Source organism: Chinchilla lanigera, unplaced genomic scaffold (genome assembly GCF_000276665.1).
Source record: "Chinchilla lanigera isolate Chin_1 unplaced genomic scaffold, ChiLan1.0 scaffold00023, whole genome shotgun sequence".
In the NCBI taxonomy this organism is placed as follows: Eukaryota; Metazoa; Chordata; class Mammalia; order Rodentia; family Chinchillidae; genus Chinchilla; species Chinchilla lanigera.
In genome coordinates, this window is record NW_004955424.1 from 22851342 (window position 1) to 22875954 (window position 24613).

General features: G+C 37.9%; 1 protein-coding gene across 5 annotated transcripts in view; it reads left to right on the top strand.

The window, feature by feature from the left end:
- Pus10 (pseudouridylate synthase 10) overlaps positions 1–24613 on the top strand; it is a 68532-nt gene that overhangs the window by 20453 nt on the left and 23466 nt on the right. For all 5 annotated transcript variants that reach the window (XM_005385750.2, XM_005385751.2, XM_005385749.2 and 2 more), the window contains 2 exons: positions 20132–20166; positions 22698–22809. In XM_005385750.2, coding sequence (XP_005385807.1) covers positions 20132–20166; positions 22698–22809 — 147 coding nt within the window. The remainder of the gene's footprint in view (positions 1–20131; positions 20167–22697; positions 22810–24613) is intronic.

Below are 24613 nucleotides of genomic sequence, written 5' to 3' on the forward strand. Positions count from 1 at the left end.
GCTTGCCAGGCAGGCGCTTTTGCTGCTGAGCTAAATCCCCAGCCCCCAATCATGTTTTTTAGAAGGTTGTAAAAGGTTCTGTGCAGGGCTTCCTTGAGCTTACCTAGGCAGAGGGCATTTCCTAGCTATGAAGAGGTGATGGATTTGTTTCATTTCCCTCAGAAGGTGACTGTAACAGAAGGTTAACACTGATAAAGACGTCCGTGCTAAGGGAAAAGCCAGGAGAGAATGCTGGATATCGGCAATTAGAGGTGGATTCGAGAGGAAGGAAGTCCTTAAGTCGTGTCAGCTGTGGCACATGCTTGTCATGCCAGCACTCTGGGAAGCTGAGCCAGGAGGCTTGCAAGGTGGAACCCAGCCTCTGTAATTTAGCAACTTAAGAGACCCTGTCTCAAAGCAAAAAATAGTAAGGCCCTGGGTTCAATTCCTAGTTCTTTGAGGGGAGGCGGGGAAGCAGACTCCTGGGCCCATTTCTGTCTACTCACCTCTCTTGGGGGAGTCTCAAAAACAGGTAGCATACGTTTTTGTTCTTTGTAAAATTTTCTTGGTGGTTTTAAGTCCTTATATTTTGGAATCAATTTGTCAGTTTCTAAAAACAAAACAATTTGCTTGAATTTTGCCTGAGATTATACTGAATTTATATAGCAATTTGAACAGAATTGCTGGGTAAGAAAAATTGTAATTTGACAATCAGGAAATTCTACTGTCTATGACTCCTTATGGGGGAAAATAGTTTTTGTCACATTAAAAATATGAAAGATAATACAATTATTAAATTATTTTGGCAAAAGTACGAAGGGAATCAATAGGGTGAAAAAGTCTTCAACAGAGTACTAAAAAAATTTAACTCATATCTATATATAAATTGAGTCAAAATGAATCATAGACTTAAATATAAAAGATGAAAGAAGGAAACTTTAAAAATAAAACATAGGAAAATGTATTTTTATTTTGGATTGATTTATTCTGTATGTTTATTTTGTATCCCATTGATTGCTGTGCTTTATTATTTCTTTTCCTTTATTTAATTTAGCTCTGAATTTCTCATTTTTTTATTCCTAGTGTGGGAGCTTAGAAAGCATTAGACTTTTCTTTTGCACTACAGTAGCAGAATAGAGTATGTATGATAGGGACTTAATGGCCTGTCAAGCCTCACATGTGTATTATGTTATTCTTGGCAGAAAAAATTCCCCAATTCTTGTTTCAGGAGCTCTTCTAAGCATCTCTAATGTAACCCAAATAGGTAAAATATATTTCTTTTTACTGTCCTTGGTGCAATTTCTGTCATATGTCTCTATATATTCTAACCTAGTAGTACAATGTTACAGTTTTTGCCCTAGATAATCATAAATCTATTTTGAAGAAGAGAAGCACACAGTACATATCCCTTATATTTATCCATACTTTTAACATTTCCAGTGTTCTTCATTAGATCCTGCTTTCCTTTGTTTTTTGTTTTTTGTTTTTTTTCCTTGCGGTAGTAGGGATTGAATCTAGGGCCTTCACACTCAGTTACATCCCCAGCCCTTTTAATTATTTTGACACAGTGTTTTGCTAAATCATGAAATTGCTTGAACTTGTGTTGCTTCTGCCTCAGCTTTGCAGAGTGCTGGGATTACAGACCTAAGCCACTGCCCCTGGAGATTTTGCTTCTTGTGTTATTTTACTATAGTCTGAAAAATTTAAGCATTAAAAATAATCTAGATCTGCTTTTGATGAACTTATTTTTTGCTCCTCTGAAATATCTTTATTTTTCTTTCAATTTTATGAGATAGTTTCACTAGATGTAGAATCATAGGTTGATGGAATTTTTCTTTCAGCACTTTGAATGTTGTTCCAATATCTTTTGTCCTTTCTTTTCTTCTGAGAGTAAGTCTGCTAGTTGTGTTGTTCCCCTTTATATAACACATTTTCTCTAGCTGATTTTAAGATTTTTTTCCCTTTTATAGATGTTTTGCAATCTCTTCCTGCTAAATTAAATTTCTGGGTCCACTTAGTTTCAGTTGACTGAAAGTTTCTTGAAAATGAATCACTCTCTATTTCTTTGACTGTTTTGTTTTGTTTTTTTGTCTCTTTGAGACAGGGTCTCCCTCTGCAGTTCAGGCTGGCCTCAAGCTCACTTTGTAGCCCAGGCTGGTCTCAAACTTGTAAAGATCCTCCTGCCTCAGCCTCCCGAGTGCTGGGATTACAGGCATGAGCCACCACATCCGACTTCTATTTCTTTGTCCTCTAGTAATTTTTGGTTGCTCAGTATTATGTAGCAAATCTAGAACCTGCTTTGAGATAGGGTGTGGCTATGTAGTTGAGGCTGGCCTTGAACTCACTATATAGTCCAGGCTGCCTCAAACTCACATTGATCCTCATGCCTCAGCCTTCCCAAAACCTGGGATTAGAGGAGTGTGCCACCATGCCCAGCTCTGTGTTTTGTTCTTGTGCTTGTTATTTTATTGTTCTAGGCAGTTAATTTGCCTGATTTTGATCTGTGATCTTGTTTCTTAGATGGCATGCAGCACCTGATATTTTAGTACTTGTCTGACCCTTTGGAGGTCTGCTCTATCCCTGTGAAATTAGAGGTCATATGGTGTGTGAAGGATGAATTTTGAATTTTGTACTCCTATTTCTGTTACTGCTATTGTTTTTGCAGTACTGGGGATTGAACTATATTCCCAGTCCCTGCCCCTGCCCTCATTTTTAATTGTTTTTTTGAGATAATGTCTTAGTTACTTTTCTCATTACTGAGACAAAATACCTGATACCCAGAGTTAAAGTAGGAGAGGTTTATTGTAGCTCACAGTTTGTAGAGGTTTCAGTTCATAGTTGGCTGGCTCCATGGCAGGGTGCAGGGGGGAGGGGCATCACACAGGAGAAACAGTTCATGGCAGGCAGAAGGCAGCAAAGAAGTAGCAAGCCACAAGCAACAATACCCTCTTTCTATCCTTTATGTTCTATCCAGGCTACATGCCCTTAGGGCAGGTAGCACTGACACCCAGAGTGGGCCTTCCCATTATTTACACCCAGAACTATGCCAAACCAACCAGAGTAATTTATTTATTTATTTATTTATTTATTTATTTTTGTTTTTTTTCTGGTACTGGGAATCGAACTCATGACCTTGCACTTGCCAGGCAGGTGCTGTGCTGCTGAGCTAAATCCTCAGCCCCCAACCAGAGTAATTTAGTAATCACACACTCTTAATCCCAACATTGCACATTCTAGATCCAGCTACCTCCTGAAACCCCACCTATGATAGCATGAGGCTTTGGGGGAACAGCTAGACATAAGCCATAAGAGATGGGGTCTTGCTAAGTCACTAAGTTGCCCAGGCTGTGCTTAAATTTGGAAATCATCCTGTCTCAGCCTCCCAGAGTGCTGAGATTACATAGAGGTGTCACCGTGTCCTGCTGGATCAATCAGTCTTCACAAAATTTCTTTATCTTGCCTTACTGCCTTGACTAGGAGCTCCAGTACAGTAAAGAGTAGAATCATAGATAATGAGCATTCTTTTGGATTGTTTGCATGTGTTTTAATTCCATCTCATCTCATCCATCATTACTCAGAAGCCCTGCATTTAATTTTGTTCTTTTAGTAATTATGCTGGACTTCATAAGATCTAATTACATTGGTACATTTACCTTTCCCAGAAAATGCTGGAAACCCAGAATACTTTGATCCCATTTACCCCTTCTTTATTTACATATCATTTTGTGTATTTGAATTTTATAGATATTTAAATTCTGCATGAAATTATTTTATACAGGCAGTATTCTACACAGTCAGTCAGTATTCATTTAGATTTACTTTCATATTTATCCTGTATATTACTCTTCATTTTAGTTTTTATCTGCAATTATTTTCATCTGCAGGATAAATATACTTAGTTTTTAAAAATGTATATCTGCCAACAAGGTGTTCTCTCAGTTATTGTTTGTGAAAAGGTCTATTTCATCTTCATTCTTGAAGAGTATTTTCACTGGATAACCATATTCTAAGTTGGCTGTTATTAGTACATCATTCAGCTGTGTTGTTGAGAAGTTGGTAGCAATTTGGTTCCTTTGAGGAGAATCTGCCTTTCCCCCCTCTTGCTATATTTAAGATCTCATCTTTATTTTTATTTTTTGAGGAAACTCATCATGAAGTAGGTAGGCATAATTCCCCACCCCTTTTGTAGTACTGGGTAGATTAAACCCAGAGTCTTCCCCAGCCTTTTTTATTTTTATGTTGAGACAGAGTCTTGCTAAGTCACTCGGTTGCCCAGTTGCCCAGGCTGGGCTCAAACTTGCCATTCTCCCTTCTCAGTCTTGCAGAGTATGCTAGGATCACAGGTGTGTGCTGCCACACCCAGCCTATTTGTATTTATCCTGCTGGGAGCTGGTGAGATTTCCCAATTCCAGCTTGATATCCTCCATCCGTGTTAGAAAATTCTCACTTAATACATCTTCAAATATATTCCTGATCTCTTTCGTCTTTTCTCTCCTCTTGAAATTTTTGCCGTACATCACATCTTAGGTGTTTCGCTGAATCTGCCATGACTATTAACTATTACTATTATTTCTTTTTTCCCTCTCATGTGTCCTTCTTTTGATTCTCATGAGTTATTCTGTTTCCTTTTAAACCCTCTCGCTGGCACGCGCACTGATTCTCTTTTCAACTCTAATATGTTAAAATTGTTGACTGAGTTTTTAGTTGGAGTTAGTTTTTCAAGTCCAGAGCTTCTATTTGTTTGATTTATGTGGTGTCTCTCAATAATTCTCTGCTAAAAAGTTCAATATTCTCTTCTATTTTTCTGTATATATTCAGCATGCTTAAAATTTAAAGTCTGTATCTAATAACTCCCTTTTCTAGATCCTCTGTCACTGTTTCTATTGCGCACTTTTAACCACTTCTTAACTCTATATGCTGCCTCTCTTAAAACCTTGAACATTGAGCATGAGAAAGATAACGTGAACCCTAGAATAATATTCTCCTCATCCAGAGAGGATGTTTGTGTTCTTCTGGGTTCTGGCCAGGGAACATTCAATTCTGAATCATCTTAATCTCATTACAGGAGTCGCAACGATTTGAAGCCCGTCTTTGGCACCTTAAAGGCTGTTCTGTTCCCTATTTCTTAACTTCTTGGGTGTAGTCCTTCATCGTCCAAATGTGTAGCGCTTACCGGAACTCTCCCTCTCGCTGGCACGCGCACAGCTCTTGCTGTTTGGCGGCGCTCAGCGTCTCGTCGCCGGCGCAGCCCGGGGAGGTCCCCTGCAGACTGGGGCCGCCGGGAGCAGAGTCCGGGAACTGTCTGAACGCGCCTTCTTCTCCGCGGCCGCCGCAGGCCCTGGCCCCGCCCTCGCCGCCTGCTGCACAGTCTCGGAATTCCTCCCTGCGTAGACCTGGGCAGCCAGACTTACAGGGCTCCTCGCCTGCACCGGCCTTGGTTATGTAGGTTATTTTCACGGAGATGAGAGGCACCCCCGCGCTGGAGCTTTGCTGACTCCTGCTGCTGGACGCCGCTGCGGTCCCGGAAATCACCGGCGGCCGCAGCCTGAGCGACGCACAGCCGCGTACGCCTGGTTTTTCCTTCACTCGGCAGAGGAAGGAAAATGCTCTGGGGAGAATCTGCCCGGAAATGCCCGGCTCGTCTCTGTTTGCTTCTTCTGGAGTTTGGCCCTGTTCTTCACTGCATCGTTACAGTTTCCTATGCCTTTTTCAAGTAGACTTTTATTTATCCAGCTTTTCTAGTTGTCTTGCGAGGACTGATTGATGTACTCTGAACACATTTTCTCAGCTTTCCAACTTTGTTAATGAGTTTTTCATAGAAATTGTTTAGTTTTCAAGGCCTTTTCCTAGCTTTTAGTTTTTTCTCCTTTTGGGTATATGCGTTTTTTTTTTTTTTTTTTTTTTTAATTTTAAAAATAAAAGGAGGAAAACATTGACAGACAACCTTTTACAAGATAGCAAAAGGACAGTACAGACAATACAGAGTTACAAACAAAGTGGTATAGGAAATTAACGATGCTTCTTGTTTTACATATTGATATCTTCAAAGTGGTTTCTCATGAAAACAGATAGAGACATGCAATATTGATCAATCAAGGACTCACTGGGTACATGCGTTTTTGAAAACTAGGATTGTATTCTTGTTTGATCATCTTTCTGAGAACATTGGTAGGTGTTGCTGCAGTTGAAATTCTTTTTCTTTTTTCTTTTCCCGGTTCTGGGGAACCCAGAGTCTGCCCTGAACTATATCCCCAGCCCTTTTTATTTTTTATAGTTTTGAAACAGGTCGTGTTATGTCACTAAGTTGCCCAGGCTGGGCTTAAATGTGACCCTTCTGCCTCCCAGAGTGCTGAGAATACAAACACCTGGGTGCCTACTCAGCCGCTACTGCCCTTAACTGACTCCCAGTGAAACACCCTCATTTTGCCATCTCCAGGAAATAAAGTTGTTGCATTTTGTTAGGGCTAGAGAGGAGAATTCACCTGGCTGTATAGGATAGGATAGGAGACCCAAAGATCTACATCCTTTGCAGATTTTTAGTCAGTCTTCCATATTCTCCCATTCCCTCCCAGAATTCCTTGGTGCTGTTTATTCCTTAAACATTTGTTGATTGTGGAGTATCAGTTTCTCTACTGCTAATTTAGTACTCTGCTTTTTGGAAGCCTGAGCCCTTTACCATTCTTTATCTGCTGTCCACCTTTCAAATTGTTATTCCTTACCTTCTCCTTGTCTCTATTCTGTTAGACTTGAGGCACTTTTGACACGTCTTTTTACTCTTATTTTAAAGGATTAGCAAAACACTTACTTGAGTTTTTTCATCTCTCTTTGCCAAAAAGAAGACCAAGTGTGTGTGTGTGTGTTTTTTGTTTTGTTTTGTTTTGTGCCCCCGCCCCCCTCCGTACCGGAAATTGAACTCACGACCTTGCGCCTACCAGGCAGGCGCTGTGCCGCTGAGCTAAATCCCCAGCCCTAAGTGTGTGTGTGTGTGTGTGTGTGTGTGTGTGTGTGTGGTAGGTACTGGGAATTGAACCCAGGGAGCATGCTATACTGAGCTACATGTCCACCCCCCTTTTTTATTTATTTATTTGAGAACGGTCTCACTGAATTGCTCAGGGTGGGCTCACACTTGTGATTCCCTAGCTGGACTTATAGTTGTGTGCCACTGCAGCTGGCATTTATTTTCTTTTCATATATTCATATTTGTTTACTTTTCATGTATGTTTTTTGTATTCGTCTCATTTTAATTTCTATTATAATTATGCTTTTAAATTTATTGCCTTAAGTAAATTACTAAGACCAAAGTATATTGTCTTGTTTCTTTTATCTGTGAGCCTAGAAATCCTTTCTTGCACTATAACAACCCTGATGAAAATCTCCTAATGTAGTTTTTTCTTTTGTGTGTGTGTGTCTTTTTCTTTTTTATCTACCAATATTATTTATTGAAAATTATAAAAACTGTACAATGAACACTCATTACCCAGTTTTATGCTGTTTTCTTGAAACTTGATTTTTAAAGTTTATTTTTAAGTGACATATAACTATGCATTTTTAGGGGGTACAGTGTGATGCTCTGATGCCTGTACCTTACGGTGTGTACTGACCAAATCGCAGTAGTTAGCATGTCCGTCATGTCCATCACTTGTCATTGCTTTCCAATAAGCGTGTTCAAAACTTTTCCTTCTAGTTGTTTTGAGAAATACATTATTCACCCTGTTGTGCAACAGAATGCCGGAACTTGGTCTTCCTGCCTTGCTTGCCTTAGTGACTGCTGCCCGGTCTCTCCATGTTTCTTCTTTGCCACTACCTTCCCAACTCTGGCAACTCCTCTTCTGCTCTCCACTCCTATGAGAGTGACTGTAGTTTCCATTTCACAAAATGACATTTATAAAAGTTAATTTATTAACTTTTGTTTTGTACTAACATAGACTTAATAACATTTATAAAAGTTAATAAGTGTTCACAAAATAAATGTTATTTAAATGGAAATGGAAACTACAGTCACTCTCATAGGAGTAGAGCACTATGAAGAGAAAACTTCAAAAGTTTATTTATAGTAGTATTTCTGTTCTTTTTAGCAGGTTATGCAATTCATGCCTAATCATGATCCTTAGGGTGTTTACACCTTTTAAGGGTATGTAATAGAAGAGTGCTATATGGAAGAGAAGGATAGAAAAAAATTCATTACCAGTTAGACTTGTAGAAGTATTTAATAATGATTTTTGTCATCTCGTAAGCCTAGGCCTTTTAAAAATTGATTTAGTTATTTTACCTTTCACTTTGTATCATATTGTACAACATTAGTGGTGATATATGAATAGCTCGTCACACTGCTATTCTCCAGAAATTTGCTTAAAATTTCCCACACACCAAAGTTCTGTCATTAGACTGTACCTGTGGACAGGTCTTCTGTGAATTATTCTTAAGAATCTGTGGGGTTTTTCTCTTCTTCCTTCTCTCTCTCACTTTCTCTATGTCTTATTCTCTCTTTTCCTTCCCTCCCTCCCGGTTTCCCTTATTGCAGATATTACCTGAAAGTGTCTTAGGAAAGATATTGGCCAGATTTAAACAAGACAGAATCTAAGGTCCGGCACCCTTGCCTTTCCCCTCTCCCCAGTGTCTTGTACTTTATTATTGGGTGTGTGGATAGAGGTGCCTTGCTCATTTCCTTTGTCTCTCACATCTGTTAACAAGCTAGAAACTGGTGCACCGCACATGCTATTCTCTTCACAGGTTCATCATAAAAGTTAATAAGTATCACCTTGTTTTTGAACTTTTAGACTGACAATAGAAGTGAAAGTTTGGACGGGGAAAGCTTAAGGAAATCCCCTTCTTTAATTTCATGTGCTTTACAAAGCGACTTAATTTGAAATTATGAAACAGAATCAGGAAACCTGCATTATGAAAAGTTAAAATTTTTGTAGACTGTGTCGTTTAAAACTCCAATTATACAAGAAACCTCATTCCCCCTTTTTTATAGACGAGGGAACAAGCAGAAAAGGACATTTAATGTGCCCCAGATCACTTGTTGCTAAGTAAGAATGAGATGTGAACTGAATTCTTTTGTCTTAGTGTTCCTTTTCCTGGGTATTTTATGACCCCCTTCCCACCTGGACACTCAATCCTTGAAAAAGGGATGACAGGCATAAGCCTTTACTGACCAGAAGAGTTTATTCATTTATATTGGGAAGATTTTGTTTGAAGCTTTTAGTACATAGACTTCATAAATTTAGTAAGACTCAAATATCAATACCTTGGCATATAACCTATTTTTCACATTACGATAAAATTAACTGATTGGAGAAAGGTCTTTACAAATGAGACGATGATATGGTGAAAGGATTGTGTGTGCATTTTATGCTTTACAAAGATTCATTCTGTCATCGTGATACCCTAAAGCAAGCTATTGCAGTTATGGGAAATGAGGTCTATGTTCAAAGAATAGGTTAACTATTCTCTTTGAATTGATGAAAGTGTAGAATATTTTGAAACAAGTGGAACTTTATTACTTTAAAATATATGCAATAAATTAGGTCAACATACTTTGTTCATTCAGATTTTAGCTTGAAAATTAGGAGTATCTTTTAATGAATAGATAAATCTAAATTTGTAATTAGCACCTTAGTGATCTTTTAAAATATACATGGGAGTCCTTTAAAACTATTTTCTTATGCATTTAAAACATGGCCCCTGAAAGTGTAGTTTGTGTTGTCTAGCCTGTCTATAGGTAAATTTCTTTGGAGGGAGGGGAAGCAGAAAAAGGGAAGTTGTATTTGATCAATGCACACTATGTGCATATATTGAAATATTGACATATCACACTGAAAGTCATTAATATGTATGGTTAATACATGTCAGTAAAAACACGGCTAGGCATGGTGGTGCACACCTGTCATCCCAGCACTTGGGAGGCTGATTACAGGAGGATCACTGTAAGTTTGAGGCCAGTCTGAACTACATAGCGAGACCATGTCTTAAAAAAACCAAAACCAAACAAACAGTCCCACCTCTAAAAAAGATAAATTTGCCTTGACCCTTATTCAAGACATCACACATTCTGAATTAGTAGGTACTCTTAATGTATTTTCCTTTGATTTCCATGATGCAAACAAAGGTACAAATAACATCTTTGTTGTGAAAGTTGGTTTCTCCTGTAATGAGTGTTCCATCCTGTGCATATAAGAAACCCATCAGACATGGCCCAACCAGAAAAGTCTCTGAGGAATTCTCAGCCCAAAGATAGAAACTACTGTTCCTTTGTTTTCATTGCTAAGCATCAAGTAATAATGAAGCAAGGTTCTTAGAAGTATAATGCATTTTAAAGTAAATTAGACCTCAGCCTATTAAGTAATATTTAAATTCAGATTTTACTAGGGATTGAACCCAGGGCTGGGTAAGTGTTCTACTACTAAGCTAGCTAAGTGTTCTACCACTAAGCACGTTTCCAGCCCTTTTTCCATTTTTTATTTTTTGAACTGAGATAGGGGCTTGCTAAATTGCTTGGGCTGGACTTGCACTTAATGATCCTCCTGTCCAGCCTCAGCTGGGATTTCAGACATGAGCCATCAGGCTTAGCTAACTACACCTTATTAATATGTGCAATTTTTTATGTTTTTATGTATCAGTTAAATAATAAATTTGGTTAAGATTCTTCTAATAGTATACAAGCAAATATACTACCTTAATACTTTAAACATCTTATGATCTAGTGTTCCTTTTAATTTCTTGTTTAGTAACTTTATTTGATAAATTGAGATTCATTTTAGCAAATTTACTGTTATATAAAAGAATTTAGATGATTGTTTGAGTTCATATAATTACTAAATTTCTCAAAAGGATTTACAAGATCACATTAAATTTTTTCTTGTTTAGATTACAAAAGTAGTATGTGCTTATTGAAGAAAATCAAACAACTCAGAAATACATAGTTAAAATTAGTCTTTCTCTCTTCCTCTTTCCTATTTCCTATTTCCCTAGAGCAATAATTTAGTATATCTTTTTCTAGACTTTTGCCGTGTACATATAAACACAGACATATACTGCACATTGTTTGGGTTTATTTGGATCTAACAGAACATACATGTTCTAGAAACCTTTTTCTTGTAGCAACCTGAGATGAACACTCTCCAGTGTTAGAATGTACAGAGCTCACACATAGGCAAGTCGGATTTTCTTAAATCAGTTCAGTTAACCAATTGATGAATAATTAGATCATCTTCAGTTTTTATTACAGATAATATTTGCAGTGAACATTCTTCTATGGAGCTATGTATCTATATTTTTGTCTTATAAATTCTCATCATTGAAAATGCTAGATTGAGGGGACTATGCATTCATAATTGTGAAAGGCATTTAAAAATTGCCTTCCTAAAGATGACGCCAATTTACAAGAGGACATTGCAGCCCTGTACCTTTGCCCAACTGGGGATTTTTATGGTCTAAAATTTTTTCTAACCTACCTGCAAAAGTTATCCAGTTTTAATTTGCACGTACTTGATTTTTCAAGTGAAGTTTTATGTCTTTTATACATATACTAGCCATTTGGGTTTTTCCTTTTTATCTAATTTGAAAATTGATTAGTAAGAGCTCTTTGAACATAATGGTTATTCATTTTTGTTTGTTTTATTTTGTCCAGGCTATCATTTGTCATTTACCTTTGTTTATGGCCATTGAACAGATAAAATTTTCTACTTTTAGTGGAATTTTTCATCCAAGAACAAATTTCTCCATATTTGTTTAGTTCTCTGTTTAGGTCTTTCATTTTTTAATCTTTGTTGAAACTTGAGTGGAACTTTTACTTTCCTATAACGTTTTGTGTTGATTATTAGGAAAGAAGTTTGTGTATACTTGTGTATTTAATGTTTACTTCGTAACTGACTACCAGCCTTTTTTTTTTTTTTTGCGGGGGAGGAGGATACAGGATTTCGCTATGTAGTTCAGCTAGAAACTCCTAGCTGTCCTTGTAAGCAATTTTTAAAAAAATTTCTCAAGATTGAACCTAGGACTTCATGCATGCTAAAAAATGCACTCTGCCACTAAGTAAACTTCCCCTTTTTCCCTTTAAAATTTTATTTTGAGTCAGGGTCTCCTTAAGTTGCCCAAGCTGGCCTTGAATTTGCAATCCTCTTGTCTTAGCCTCCCATAACACCATGCCTGGCAAAAGCATTTTTAAAAAATATATAATTTGCTCTTTCCTTTCTTATTCTCTCAGGAGCACGCAGTGGAGTTTTCTAGAAGCTACGCTATGTGTACTGTCATAGCAAGTTGAATATAGAAGTAGACATGAAAATTTGGCTATATTGAAAAGATTTGCAAAAATGTACCACAATGTCACCTTCTCCCAAATTAGTTTTCTTTAAATCTTCTTTTAATAGACTCTTGTACTATACATTGTTTATATACATTTGCATATACACCTACATAAATGTATGCATCCTTCTGCATATTTATTGTGTGGCTGTTGCTGTGTGTTTGTGAGCATAACTGCAACGTGGTTGGAAGCATTGGCTTACTTGGTGTTTGAGGTCCGCCTTGTGGCCGATTTGTCCATAGGTCTAGTTTCTAGAAGTGCTTCAGATGTGTGAGCTAGGGGACTGCTGATGAGAGGCGTGGATGAAAGGCACAGCATTCTCCAGCCCTAGGCTTCTCCAGGGAGGTTGCTGTGGTAAGTCAGCCTTGTCCTGTGATGATGACACCGGCTGGCTTGAAGCCCACATTGTGCCCACAGCAGCAATCCCGAGATGCCCCTCGCTGAGGCTCCTCTGTGCAGAGGCCTGGCCACAGGAGTGACTAGTGAGGGTCCTGGTTCTCTAAGATCAGATTCCTGGAGGAAATACATTTGAACTCCTCAGCCGCACCCAGTTGACAACAGATGTTCTGTGAGCTTGCTTCACTGATGTTAGCTCTGCGGTTACTGCAACTCGCCAGTCTCCTCTTGTTATCATGTTACAAACAGGCTAAGACAGGCCTATTTTTCTTTCTTTCTTCTTTTCCAGAGCCTTTCATTCATTGCAGGTGTTCTGTCTATTCGGATCCCCTTCCCTACCTTTGCTCCCACTTCAACTACTTGTAGAATTTCGTATTGTAACTATTTCCAGTCAGATCTTCAGGGCACATATCAGCACCTACAGTGTCAGAGATTTAATGAAAATTCTCCTCAAAACTTATTTTGGGAACTGGGTTAATAGATCTGTACAGCCTGATCTGGCCCTGCAGATTCATTCTGTCACCGGTGATCTGTCCTTTTCCCCTCTTACTATGCCCTGAGAACAGTGGTCAGCCTTTCTAATTGGTTTTTATTGCCAAAGTAGTGGGAAAACCTAGACTGGAAGAATCTCCTCTTTTGTCTCATTTCATTTTCTTTTTTTCTTAATCCTTCAGGGAAGGCTAATATAGAGGATTTTTGGCTAGCTTTTTTCTTTTAACAAGGCTGATATAAATTTTATTCATCAGAAGATGCACCCAGGTTTTAGTCCTTACAGTCATTTCATCACAGGTCTGCCGTCAGAGACTGGGGGGAAGGAAGAGGGGATCCAGATGTGGTCGCGGTGGTGAGGAGATCGTGGCGGAGTGGAGCTTTCTCCTGAGCTAGGTGATAGGGTCAGCAGCCTGTGGAATGTCCTCCCTCCCTCGCTCACCTTCCCCGTCCTGCAGGACATGAAGGTGCAAGTGTCTGTGTGTGTGTTGGGGGCACGGGTTGGGAGCAGGGTGCTGCTGACACCGCCAGCGGCTCACACAGCTGTTGTCATTTCTCCGTCGGGACAAGTCTGTGTTTGTGTCATGTTTTAGGTAAGCTCAAGGGGTGTATGGGATTCGGGAGGCTTTATGGTTTGAGGGGCTCTAGCGGTGATTTAGCGTCCCCTGTACAAGTGCAACCACCGCCTCCTGCCAGGTGGCGTCGCCTCCTCGGCTTTGTCTTCAGCAACTCTGCCGTAACGTATTTTTATTTTTTATTTTGTGGGAAAATAAAACACAATTTCATAACAAAATAATAGGAGAATAATAATAATTAATGCAGTGTGTATTGTTATCTTCAAAGTAATTACTCAGAGTACAGCTATAGCATAAAAATTCTCAAGTGATATTAGCACAAATCTTTCTTTTCAGTGAACTGGGAGAAACTAGTGGTGTAACTGTCTTGTTTTTTTTTTTTTTTTTTCCCTTCCTTCCTTCCCCTTTCCCCTCCCGAGTTCCTCTTTCCTTTTGAACAGTTTCTTCCGTTTCGCAATGTCTATTGTACATTGTGGCCCTTATTTACTCTTTCAGTTTCTCACATCAACATATTAGTTCTTGCTTAAGTCATGGCTTTAGTTTTCCAGCGTTTTCATTTTTCCCCATTTCCCGTCTTCTTCCTCTAACTCAAGTAGAGTGGACACTCCGGAAAACAAATAATGGCCGCACTGCTCTGCTGCTTAGAGTGCTTTCATGGCCCTGTGTTGAAGTGTAAAATCTAAACGCCTTAATGGGTTTGATTGTTGTATGATCTAAGTTACTGCTTCCTCCTTTACGTTCCCCAGCCACACATCCTTAGGTGTTTGGGAACAAGAACCTTCCCAGCACTCGCTGGCCTGTGCCCCTACAGGTCTCTGTTATTTGAAATATGCTTTCCCCACGTCTGTACCCGTCAGCCTAAGTAAGTGATTCTTCAAAACTTAGATTAGGTGTCACTTTCTCCCACAAGACTGAGCTGAGGATACGTTATATGTCTCTTCCAAGTATATCCCTGTCATGGTTCCTACCACTGTGCATTTGAGTTATTTTCATTAATGTTACTCATTACTAATGCTATTAATGTTTATTTTCATTTTACTTCCTTTTTTTCTTAGTTCATGAGTTCACTCATGTATACAGATTGGTTTTTCAGTCTCTGCATTCTCAGGAAAGGTCTTACCACATAGCTGGCACCCCTAAAAGAATGAAGTGCTGAATCCTTTTCTCTTAGGGTTGAGAAACCCAGGCCCAGAGAGATAGTACCTTTCAAGTGATTGTATAATATTTAGAAAGACAGAACCTGCCTTTTAGCCAAGTGTTTTTTTCCCTTTATCAGGAGTCACACATACAAATTTCTTTCTTTCCTTTTTCCTTTTCCTGTTCCTTTCCAAAGGGATTTTATTTTTTTATTTTTATTTTTGGTTTTTCTCCGGTACCGGGAACCGAACTCACGACCTTGCGCTTGCGAGGCAGGCGCTTTTGCCGCTGAGCTAAATCCCCAGCCCCTCCAAAGGGATTTTAGTCATGTAGACCAGGCCTAGAATTCTCTATCCCTCTGACTCAGTCTCCTGAGTGTTGGGACTACAGGTGTGTGCCACTAGCCCTGGCTACACTTTAGATGTTTCATAAGAGCCAGATAGGCAGTAAAAATGATAAAAGTGGGCTAGTCATATACTCTCATTTTTCTGCAATATATAACTTTTCATGCTATATTTTCCCGTATATGATAAAGAAGTGTTTTGGTACAAGTACTATTCTGTACTTCGTTTTCCACTTACACTACCACATAAGAAAAATGATTGTGTAAAAATGGTCATATTGTGCCTAGCGTGGTTGTGCACACCTGTAGGTAATCTCAGCACTCAGGAAGCTGAGACAGGAGGAGGATCAATTTGAGTTCAAGGCTAGCCTCGAATACGTAATGAGACACGGTCTCAAAAAAAAAGAAAAGAGGTTATAGTGTGACTTGATGAAATTAAGGGTCAAATTTAAGGTTTCTTTTCTATGCTGTCATGGAACTTTATATTATATATACATAAATGTGGCATTTCTAGACTTTTCTTTTTTCATGGCCTGGAGGATTGAACCCAGGGCACCTGCCCTCAGCTACTCTCCAGCCCTTATTTTATTTTTTATATTTTGAGACAGGATCTATCTAAGTTGCCAGGTTGCCCAGGCTGGGATTAAACTCTTGATCATCCAGCCTCAGTGTTTGAGGTACTAGGATTGTAGGCGTGTACCATCACTTTTTCCTCTCTTTCGTTCTTTGCTTTCTCTCTTCCTTCCCTCCTTCTTTCCCTCCCTCCCTTCCCTCCTTTTTCTTTTTTACCTTTTTTACTTTTTCTTTTTTTTGAGGGAGAGTCTTGTTATGTTGCTGAAGGTAGCCTGGAGCTCTCAGTCCCCGCGCTCAGCCTGCTGCCGAGTAGCACTACCATGCCCAGCTGTCAAATGTAGTACTTCTTATATTGTGGTTTCAAGTTTTGGGTTCATGTCCTGGTTTGATACGCAGAGCTTTCTTAGTTTTCCAATTTTATCTCTGATCATTGAACTTCTATTCTTCTGTGTGCAACCACATTTGCACTCCATTTCAATCTTCCTGAATTTTAGTTCCCAGCATACCGTTAATGCTCTCCCACCTATCCTTCTTTCCTCCCAGCTCTGCATGAATCAGCCTCTAGACCTGTGGTGCTAGATGAACTTCCAGCTCAGAACTCTTAGACTTGAGGCAGGCATAGGCTTTATTTTTGTCTGTGGGGTGTGTGTGTGTGTGTGTGTGTGTGTGTGTGTGTGTGTGTGCGCTTCACTGGAGTACATAAGCACTTTGTAAGCACTTTCAACTGCCCCGTTTAGGACTTGCCTGGAATTCTCCAAGTTAGAGCAGCATCCAGGATTAAATTGTGTGCTTCCTGGATGTTCAGAAGATGACATACTGCCTCTGGTATCAAATTTGATTAAACTTGATAAATTTAATGCTATTTGGTTCTACTGGGGAGGAAGAATTTAATTGCTTACTCTAGAGAACAGAGTTTTCCCAGTGACTAAGGAACAGAACATTTATTAAAATTATCTTGGTGACCTGAAAGGGAGAAATGTACTTTTTTTTTCCTTGGTTGGTCCAGGGCATTATTAACTTGAAGAGAAAATTGAATAATGGAGCAATACTGACTTCTTTGGGATTCAGCCTTCTAGCCCCTGCTGTGTGATTAGTTCTGTCCAAACTGCTGGTGTGCTTGAGCAGGGAGCCTGCAGAGGATTTAGGAAGGAAAAACCCTTTAGCAAGTCTCAGGTACTGAAGACATGTGATTTAATTTCACATCACACATGGTTATCTGGTTTCCCTTGGCAACCTCCAGTGCTGCCCTACTTCAGCTGAGGATGGCAGGGTACATTGCACACTGGATGACATCATCTGGAAGGGAGTGTAGAGAACGGACTTTGCCTATTAAGAGACAAAAAGGTCACTAAAGGACACGAGTCCTTTTAAAAAGAAACTAGGTAGTTTTCTGTAGCTCAGACTTCGTTGATGAAGGAGATTCCAGATCTGCCTACAACAGTTTGGGGATGAAAAGGAATGGAACCAAATCCTATACCTCTTTTATGGGATAAATCTAAATTTTTCTTACTACAAATTACGGGTAGGTTTTTACTATAATAATCAGAATAGTTACCATTTATTAAGTACATGTCTTACTTGGAATCTTACTTGGTTCCTTAACATACATGATTTCATTACATTCTCATATCTCTGCAGAAGAAACATTAATATTTCTGTAGAGGTGATGTTTATTGATCTCTCAAAATATAAGGCCGAAGGAAGGGTAGGACAATATTGAGCTTTGTGACCTCAAAATCCTATCAGTTTCAATAGCATTTATTATAAAACAGTATACTAACTAATATCCATTGATGCTTTTTTGTTTTTTGAGACAGGATCTTGCAATGTAGCTCAGGCTGGCCTTGAACTCACTATATAGTCCAGGCTGGCCTCAAACTCATGGGGCTCCTGCCTCGGGCTCCAGAGTTTCACCACGCCCAGCTTATTAATGCTTCTAGCCACCCGAAAAAGTTTAACTTATGGTAATTTTATTCTGACTCTCATTTTTCACATTAGGAAATTGAGACGCAGAGATCAGTGAAGCTTGAAGCTGACTTGTAGTAATTTTCTGACTTCTGGTCATTTGTGGATTGTACTCTTTCCTTACCATTGGAAATAGGGCTTGAATAACTGGGAGGAGAAAAGGAAGGAATCTTGTGGTGCATTGAGTAGTGTGAGATTGAGCTGGCAGACGTAGTAAACAAATCAGCCTTTGGAATAGTGCTTACTTAGTGATTAATTTGTTCTCTTTGGCTCAGATCTGAACATACTAATACACCTAATGCTTCTGAGTGATAATAAGTCTTTAGAAGTGTCTAATACCCTACTGGTCATTAGTAGGGTACTAGACACTTCTAAAGGAACTCTTGTTTATTGAAAAGGAAAAGGTGCTGCATATAATACCGTATATATACAGAGTCTGCTAAAAAAAAAATATACACACTTCAAGAAAAAAAAACTGGTACAAATATTTTAATACTGAGTTGATTAAGAGGTCCTGAGATTAATACAAGTTACTGTTGGCCTTTGCACTTACCAGAGGTGCTCAGAGGGGTATGTATTATCTTCCAGACATTTATTAATACAGTGAGCTGCTGTTTGGGTAACCTTGGTCACTGAGATCGCTGCCCATGCATTTTCAGTTTCTTCTGTAAGGGCTGGCAGTGTAGTGGGTTTTCTGGGATATATGACATCCTCTAGGGTCCCCCACCCTCTAGGGTCCTCCATCCTATAGGGTAATGGCATCTGTTGACAAAACATTGTACTGTTTTTCTTTTCCTGAAGTGTATACATTTTTTTAGGCAGACTGTCGATGAAGTCATGTCTGAAGTGGATGTGAGTGACAGTGACCGACCATTTTTGTGACATGTGAAAGCATAAGCTGCATGTGATATTCTATTGACTTACATGTGTGGGTTTTTGTTATGTTCACAAAGTGTCACACATTATGACAGGCACACCATGCTCTTTTTCTCAGTGAAAGCTGTGGGAGCCTATTGGCAAACTGGGAAACGTTAGTGACACACATTTACTGTGAAATGCATTTTACATGATGTCATTTAATCTTCTAACAACTATGACTGTGAATATGATAATCTTCATGTTAGTAATTTTTCAGTTTTGTCTGTGTGTGTGTGTGTGTGTGTGTGTGTGGTTCTGGAGATTGAACCCAGGACCTTGATACTGAGCTATTTTCCTGTTATTTAAAATTTTTTTTGTTTTGAGACGGGGCCTCACTAAGTTACTAAATTGATCAAGTTGAGCTAGGACCTGTAGTTCTTCTGCCTCAGCCTCTCAGAGTGTGGGATTATAGGCACGTGCCACTCTACCAGGCTAGTTCTTTTCATTTTTTCAATTTTTTATTAATCTTTTACACAGTTTTCTCTAAAAGATTACGAGAATTTTCAGATATATAGAAAAGGTGAAGAATTGTCAGTGAATGGCATAACCCACTTAGATTCTATGATTGTTACTACTTTTGTAATTTTTTTTTGAGACAAGGTCTCACTATGTAGTTCAGGCTAGATTAGAACTCACTATGTAGTCTAGCCTGGCCTCTAACTTGCAGTGATCCTCCTACCTCAGCCTCTCATGTGCTGGGATTACAAGCAGGTGCCACCATGCCTGGTTGTTACTACTTTTCTGTATTTACTGTATTATATATCTAGCCATCCATTTATTTATCTACCCATCAAATTCATCTTAGCTTTTGTTGTATTTCAAAGTGAGTTGCATATATTACTACATTTGACTCTGGAATACAAAAGTGTGAATATTGTGAATAAAGTAGAGTTAAAAATATTATCTCTATTAAAAAAAACAACAAAAATCTGCTGGTCATGGTGGCTCATGGCTGCAATCCTAGCATTCAGAAGGCTGAGGCAGGAGGATTGCTGTGAATTTGAGGCCAGCCGGTGCTATGTAGCAATATGGACTACATAGTGAGACCTTGACTCAAAAACAACAACAAAAAACCCCATACTGGAGCCTTCAATTCTATGTTGTGGGGTCTATGCATAAAGTCACTTTGGGCTTTCCCCCATGAAATAATAAGATATTTAAAGAAAAAGTATATAAGCCACCCATACCTCACTGATGAGAACTAGAAATCTGTAGTGAGGAGGGGGATACCCCTGTTGGATTCCTGGCCATAGCAAGACAGCCTTGTGAAATGAAATCTTACATTTCTGATTCTAAATGAGACTGAGGTCACTGCAGCATTTCCAAACTCAAATGAGGGGAGTTTGATTAGCAAATTAGTTAAGCACTTTGGTAATGATATTGGAACTTAATTTCACTGAACATTTCTCCCCTTTTCTCTTCTTTTTGGTGTGACTAAACTGCCTACAGCACGCAGCATGGTTGCTGGTAAAACAGGAAATGGGGTAAGTAATTTCGGTAGGGAGTTTTCACCACCATTTAAATAAAGTACTTTTACTACTACTCTCTCCTTTCTTAGAGTGAATTCATTAGCAGCTACTGGAGAAATAATTTTTATTGTGTAATTCTATGGTGTCAGATTTGTTCAGTTAGTTTACTTGCGTAGTGTATTAATAATCTGTTGAAATGAATTCATTGTTTTGTATGTGTAGATTTAATGTGAATAGAGCTCTGTATTTTTGCATGCATTAGGCACTGTATAATGAATTTTGGGAATTATCTTAAAACAATATATCATACGTTGGTCTTCAAAACTAAATTATTAATGTAGGCCATAAATATAAAGTTTAAAATTTTAGTTAAGGCAGAACAGTAGTGAGTTTATATACAGATAACTCATTCAAAACATAAAATTTGCAATCCTTCATCTGAACCCTTTGCAGGCCAGATATGTTTTAGAATTTTGAGTTTTTGGATTTTAGGAATGTAGTATGATATTAACTACCATATATAGCACACTTCTTTCTTGGTGTGGTACTATATAATCAACCATATTAATATTTTTATAGTGAAACATAATATTCACACTAAGTTTGGTAAACAAAGTAAATAGCTTCATGTGTTCGAATCAAGGTTTGGTTGCAACCAGGTTTTTAAAAAAACTTTTAATTCTCCAGAGCTTTTTGGATTTTGAAACTTAAAATTCTGTACCATAAAAAGAGCCAAGCCAGGTGTTGTGGTGCACGTCTGTAGTCCCAGTACTTGGGAGACTGAGGCAGGAGGATTGCTGTGAGTTTGAGGCCAACCTGGGCTACATAGTGAGTTCAAGGTGAGCCTAAACTACAAAGCAAGACCCTGTCTCAAAAAAGATGTTTTTTTAAATTAAAAAAAAACAAAGGGCTGAATGATTGTTGGAATTTTCTGTAAACTCTGGAGAGAAAAGCCCAGAGTATAGCTGTTTATATTAGAATCTCATGCTTGGTTAAGTAATTTAAAGAAACAGTAATTTATTTTTTGTTTATATTGTATTTGACATCTGCACTTTTAAAAGGATAATAATAATGACATTTATCAAAGGTACGGGGGTTAGCTAGGTTTTATTAAATTAGTCACAAAAGCTTACAATTCTGGTGTAATAACAAAATTTGCCCCTACATTTTTAGAAAATCGTTATCACAGTAAGAACGTGCCATTTTCTAGATGTTTTCAGTTTGCGTCCGTGTTGCTTGTGAATTCCTTTTCATTCTCTGCACTATAATCCCGAAGTCTCTGAAAGCACTCCTGTAACCAGTTCTAGTCTCAGCTGGATACCGAATGCATAGATGAACTACTTTTTCATTTGTATTTTGAGAGGAACTGTAGTTTTTATATTATTTTTTTCCGGATCAATTTGTTCATTAGCTAAATTACTGTTTTGTTTTCTGCCTACAATTAGTAGTGTCTTAAAAAAAAAGTTAGTGGTATGTTTTGGTCTTGCATAATTATATTAAAATGAATATTGCTTAATTTCTAAGTAATTTCTGTCAGTGAAAATTAGACATTAAAAGGGATGATTCAAACTGGGCAAGTGGTACATGTTTATAATCCCAGCCATTTAGGAAGCTGAAGCAAGAGGATTATAAATTCAAGGCCAGTCTGGGCAAAGCAAGATCCTGCCACAAAAGAGAGTTGTAGATGTAGATCAGTGATAGAGCACTTGCCCAGGATGTGCAAGGCCCAGGGTTCAATCCCCAGTACTTGGGGAAGGAAGAGCATGTGGGAGATTTACCAGCAGCCCTGTAAATAGCCATAAGGATGTTTGCAGTTTTATTTGGATTATGTGAACTTGCTAACTTGTTAGTAACAGCTCAGTGTTCTCCACCAAGTAGAGCAATCTTAGTAATAGCATAGCGTGCTTTTCTTTTCTCTTACCTCCAGTGCTTTCTGTTACAAACTGGAGCTAGATATCGCAGTAGGGGCTTCCCAAGACCTGTGCATTGGCTCCTAAGTAGACTTTTAAAGAATGGGAGATATTTATTCACGTATTTGTCATTACATTGAAGAGCATTCCAGAACATTGATACTTCAGGATTTAGTATTTCTTCAACAGTAAAGGGAAAAAGCCAGAGCTTTTACATTGGCTTCTCAAAAATAAGGCCCATTTTCAGCAAGAGAGAAGATGTAAACATTTTAAATATGGTTATGATTATTGTAATAGACAATTTTTTAGTTTCTGAGCTGAAACAGTCATTTTTTTCTTACCTTTCCAGAATATATAAATTCTGGATCTGGCAGTTCCAGTTCAGAAAAACATAGTGTGTTTTTATCATTGAAGTTTAAAATATTGTTTTATATGTCATTAAAAAAAATACTTCCTTGATTTCACTAGAATGTTGGTCCATGAGGTGAGAAATCTTGGTATGGTTTATCCTCTGCTTTCTATCTAATGTATTAAATGTGACATATGATAGGCACTCAATTATTTTTTTAAATAATTCTTGCCTTTCAAGGAAAAAGTGAAGTTTTTTATATCAGTGAATTAATTTTTGTTATTCAGAAAGCAGAGTTTGTCGCTGGGGAGAAGTGATGTAGTTCAGTTAAAAGAAGCCTACAAATGGATAATGCACCCCTTGTTTTCAGAGGAACTGGGTGTTCCCATCGATGGAAAGGTATTGGATTATGTACATTATTAATTTTATTCTTTGGTTTTATTTTATTATATGACAGAGTTTTGTTCAGCCAGGATAGTCTTCTCTGTAAATAATTCAGTAAAGGGTTTCTAAGTTTTTAAACTGTTAATTTCTTTTTTTTTTTTTTTTAAGACAGGATCTTGCTATATAGTTCAGGCTGGTCTTGAACTCACTGTATAGCCCAGGCTGGCCTCAAACTCATGGCAATCCTTCTGCCTCAGCCTCCCGAGTGCTTGAATTATGGGCGTGCACCACCACACCAAGCAAAATATTAATTTGAAGTTAAAGTCTCTTTTTTTTCCCTCTAAGACTTCTTTGTAATCCAAGACATTTATGTATTTAAAAAGTAATGTGTACCCTAATTAACCTTAAAAGGTTAAGAATAACCTGGGCCTTTAGCATTTAAATTGGAGGGGCAGATTTACTGACACAAAGTGATATAAAAATAACTGTGACCCAGTACAGACTCAACTCTAGACTATTTAATTTTGTTATATCTGTGGCTAATCGTATTTTAAAGTACGCAGAAGTTACATATTCAACTACAGTGAAAATAGGTTCAGTCCATCCCACCTGTTGGTATCTCAGGTCCCTTTGTTTATTTTTAGTCAGAGACCGCTTTTAAAACCAGAATACTTAGGCACAATCCTAGATCCAGAGAACACCCTGCTTCAGTCCCTGAAAAGGGGTGAATTTCAGGGAAGAGCTCAGGTTTCCAGATGTGAAAAATGTGTTAAAATCTTAAAATAGAGTTAGTATGTCTTCCTTGCCTGGTCATTTTTCTTGAAGGAAATTCCCGGAGAACCAGATACTCTCCTATTCAAGTAAAATCACAGAGTCATCTTCCAAAGCTAAATAGTTAGGTTTGTAACCATTCTAAATTCTACATTCAGGCGGGGATATAGCTCAGTGGCGCAGTGCCTGTCTTGCAAGCATGAGGTCATGAGTTCAATTCCTGATACCAAAAAAAAAAGAAAGAAAGAAAATTAAAAAAATAAATAAATTATACATTCTGTTTCCTTCAAATAGTCAGAACAAGCTCTGTCTTTGAAACTGAATACTAAGAGAATAGAGAATAAAACTTTTTTACAAATAGTATGAAAAGGAAATGAGGTAATGCAAGTACTTTGGAAATTAGAGAAGACATTAATGCAAAATATTTTTACCTCAAATTTCAGTTTTAAAGCACAAGTAGTTTTACATGTTGAATCAGGGAGAACAAAAAAACAAAATAAAAGATGTAAATGTTCTGATAAGTTCAGGCCAAATGGATGTTTCTTTAATAACAATTGTAGTTCAGTTTAATTTTATTTTGTAGATTAGAATAGGAGCCCCAAAAAGCAATTTATTATAGTGATTCTAGAGTAACTAATGAGCTTGCATACAATCCAGTGAACTTACTACACAACAAAGTACAGAGCATAATAAAAAAGAAAGTTGTGACATAGTGACATTTATAGCTTTTTTTCTAATACGGAATTTTGTATATTTTCTGCAGAGGTAAAGGTATATGTAGTATGAAATCTTTTTCTGTATAAGAGTATTCATTGTAGCATTTTTTTATGGAAAAAAGGAAAATTTTCTGTAAGTTAAGTGTGTAACAATCCTTAGAATTGAAAGATATCCATGAAGTAAGATTAAATGAAGCAATTTTCCAAAGGTATGCTTAATTCCTCAAAAACATATATGTTTAAATTCTTAAAAATGGTTAGAAACCCACCAAATTGTTAATTCTACCTTGGTGGAATGGGATTGAAAAACCATTCTGTATTTGGTTATTTTA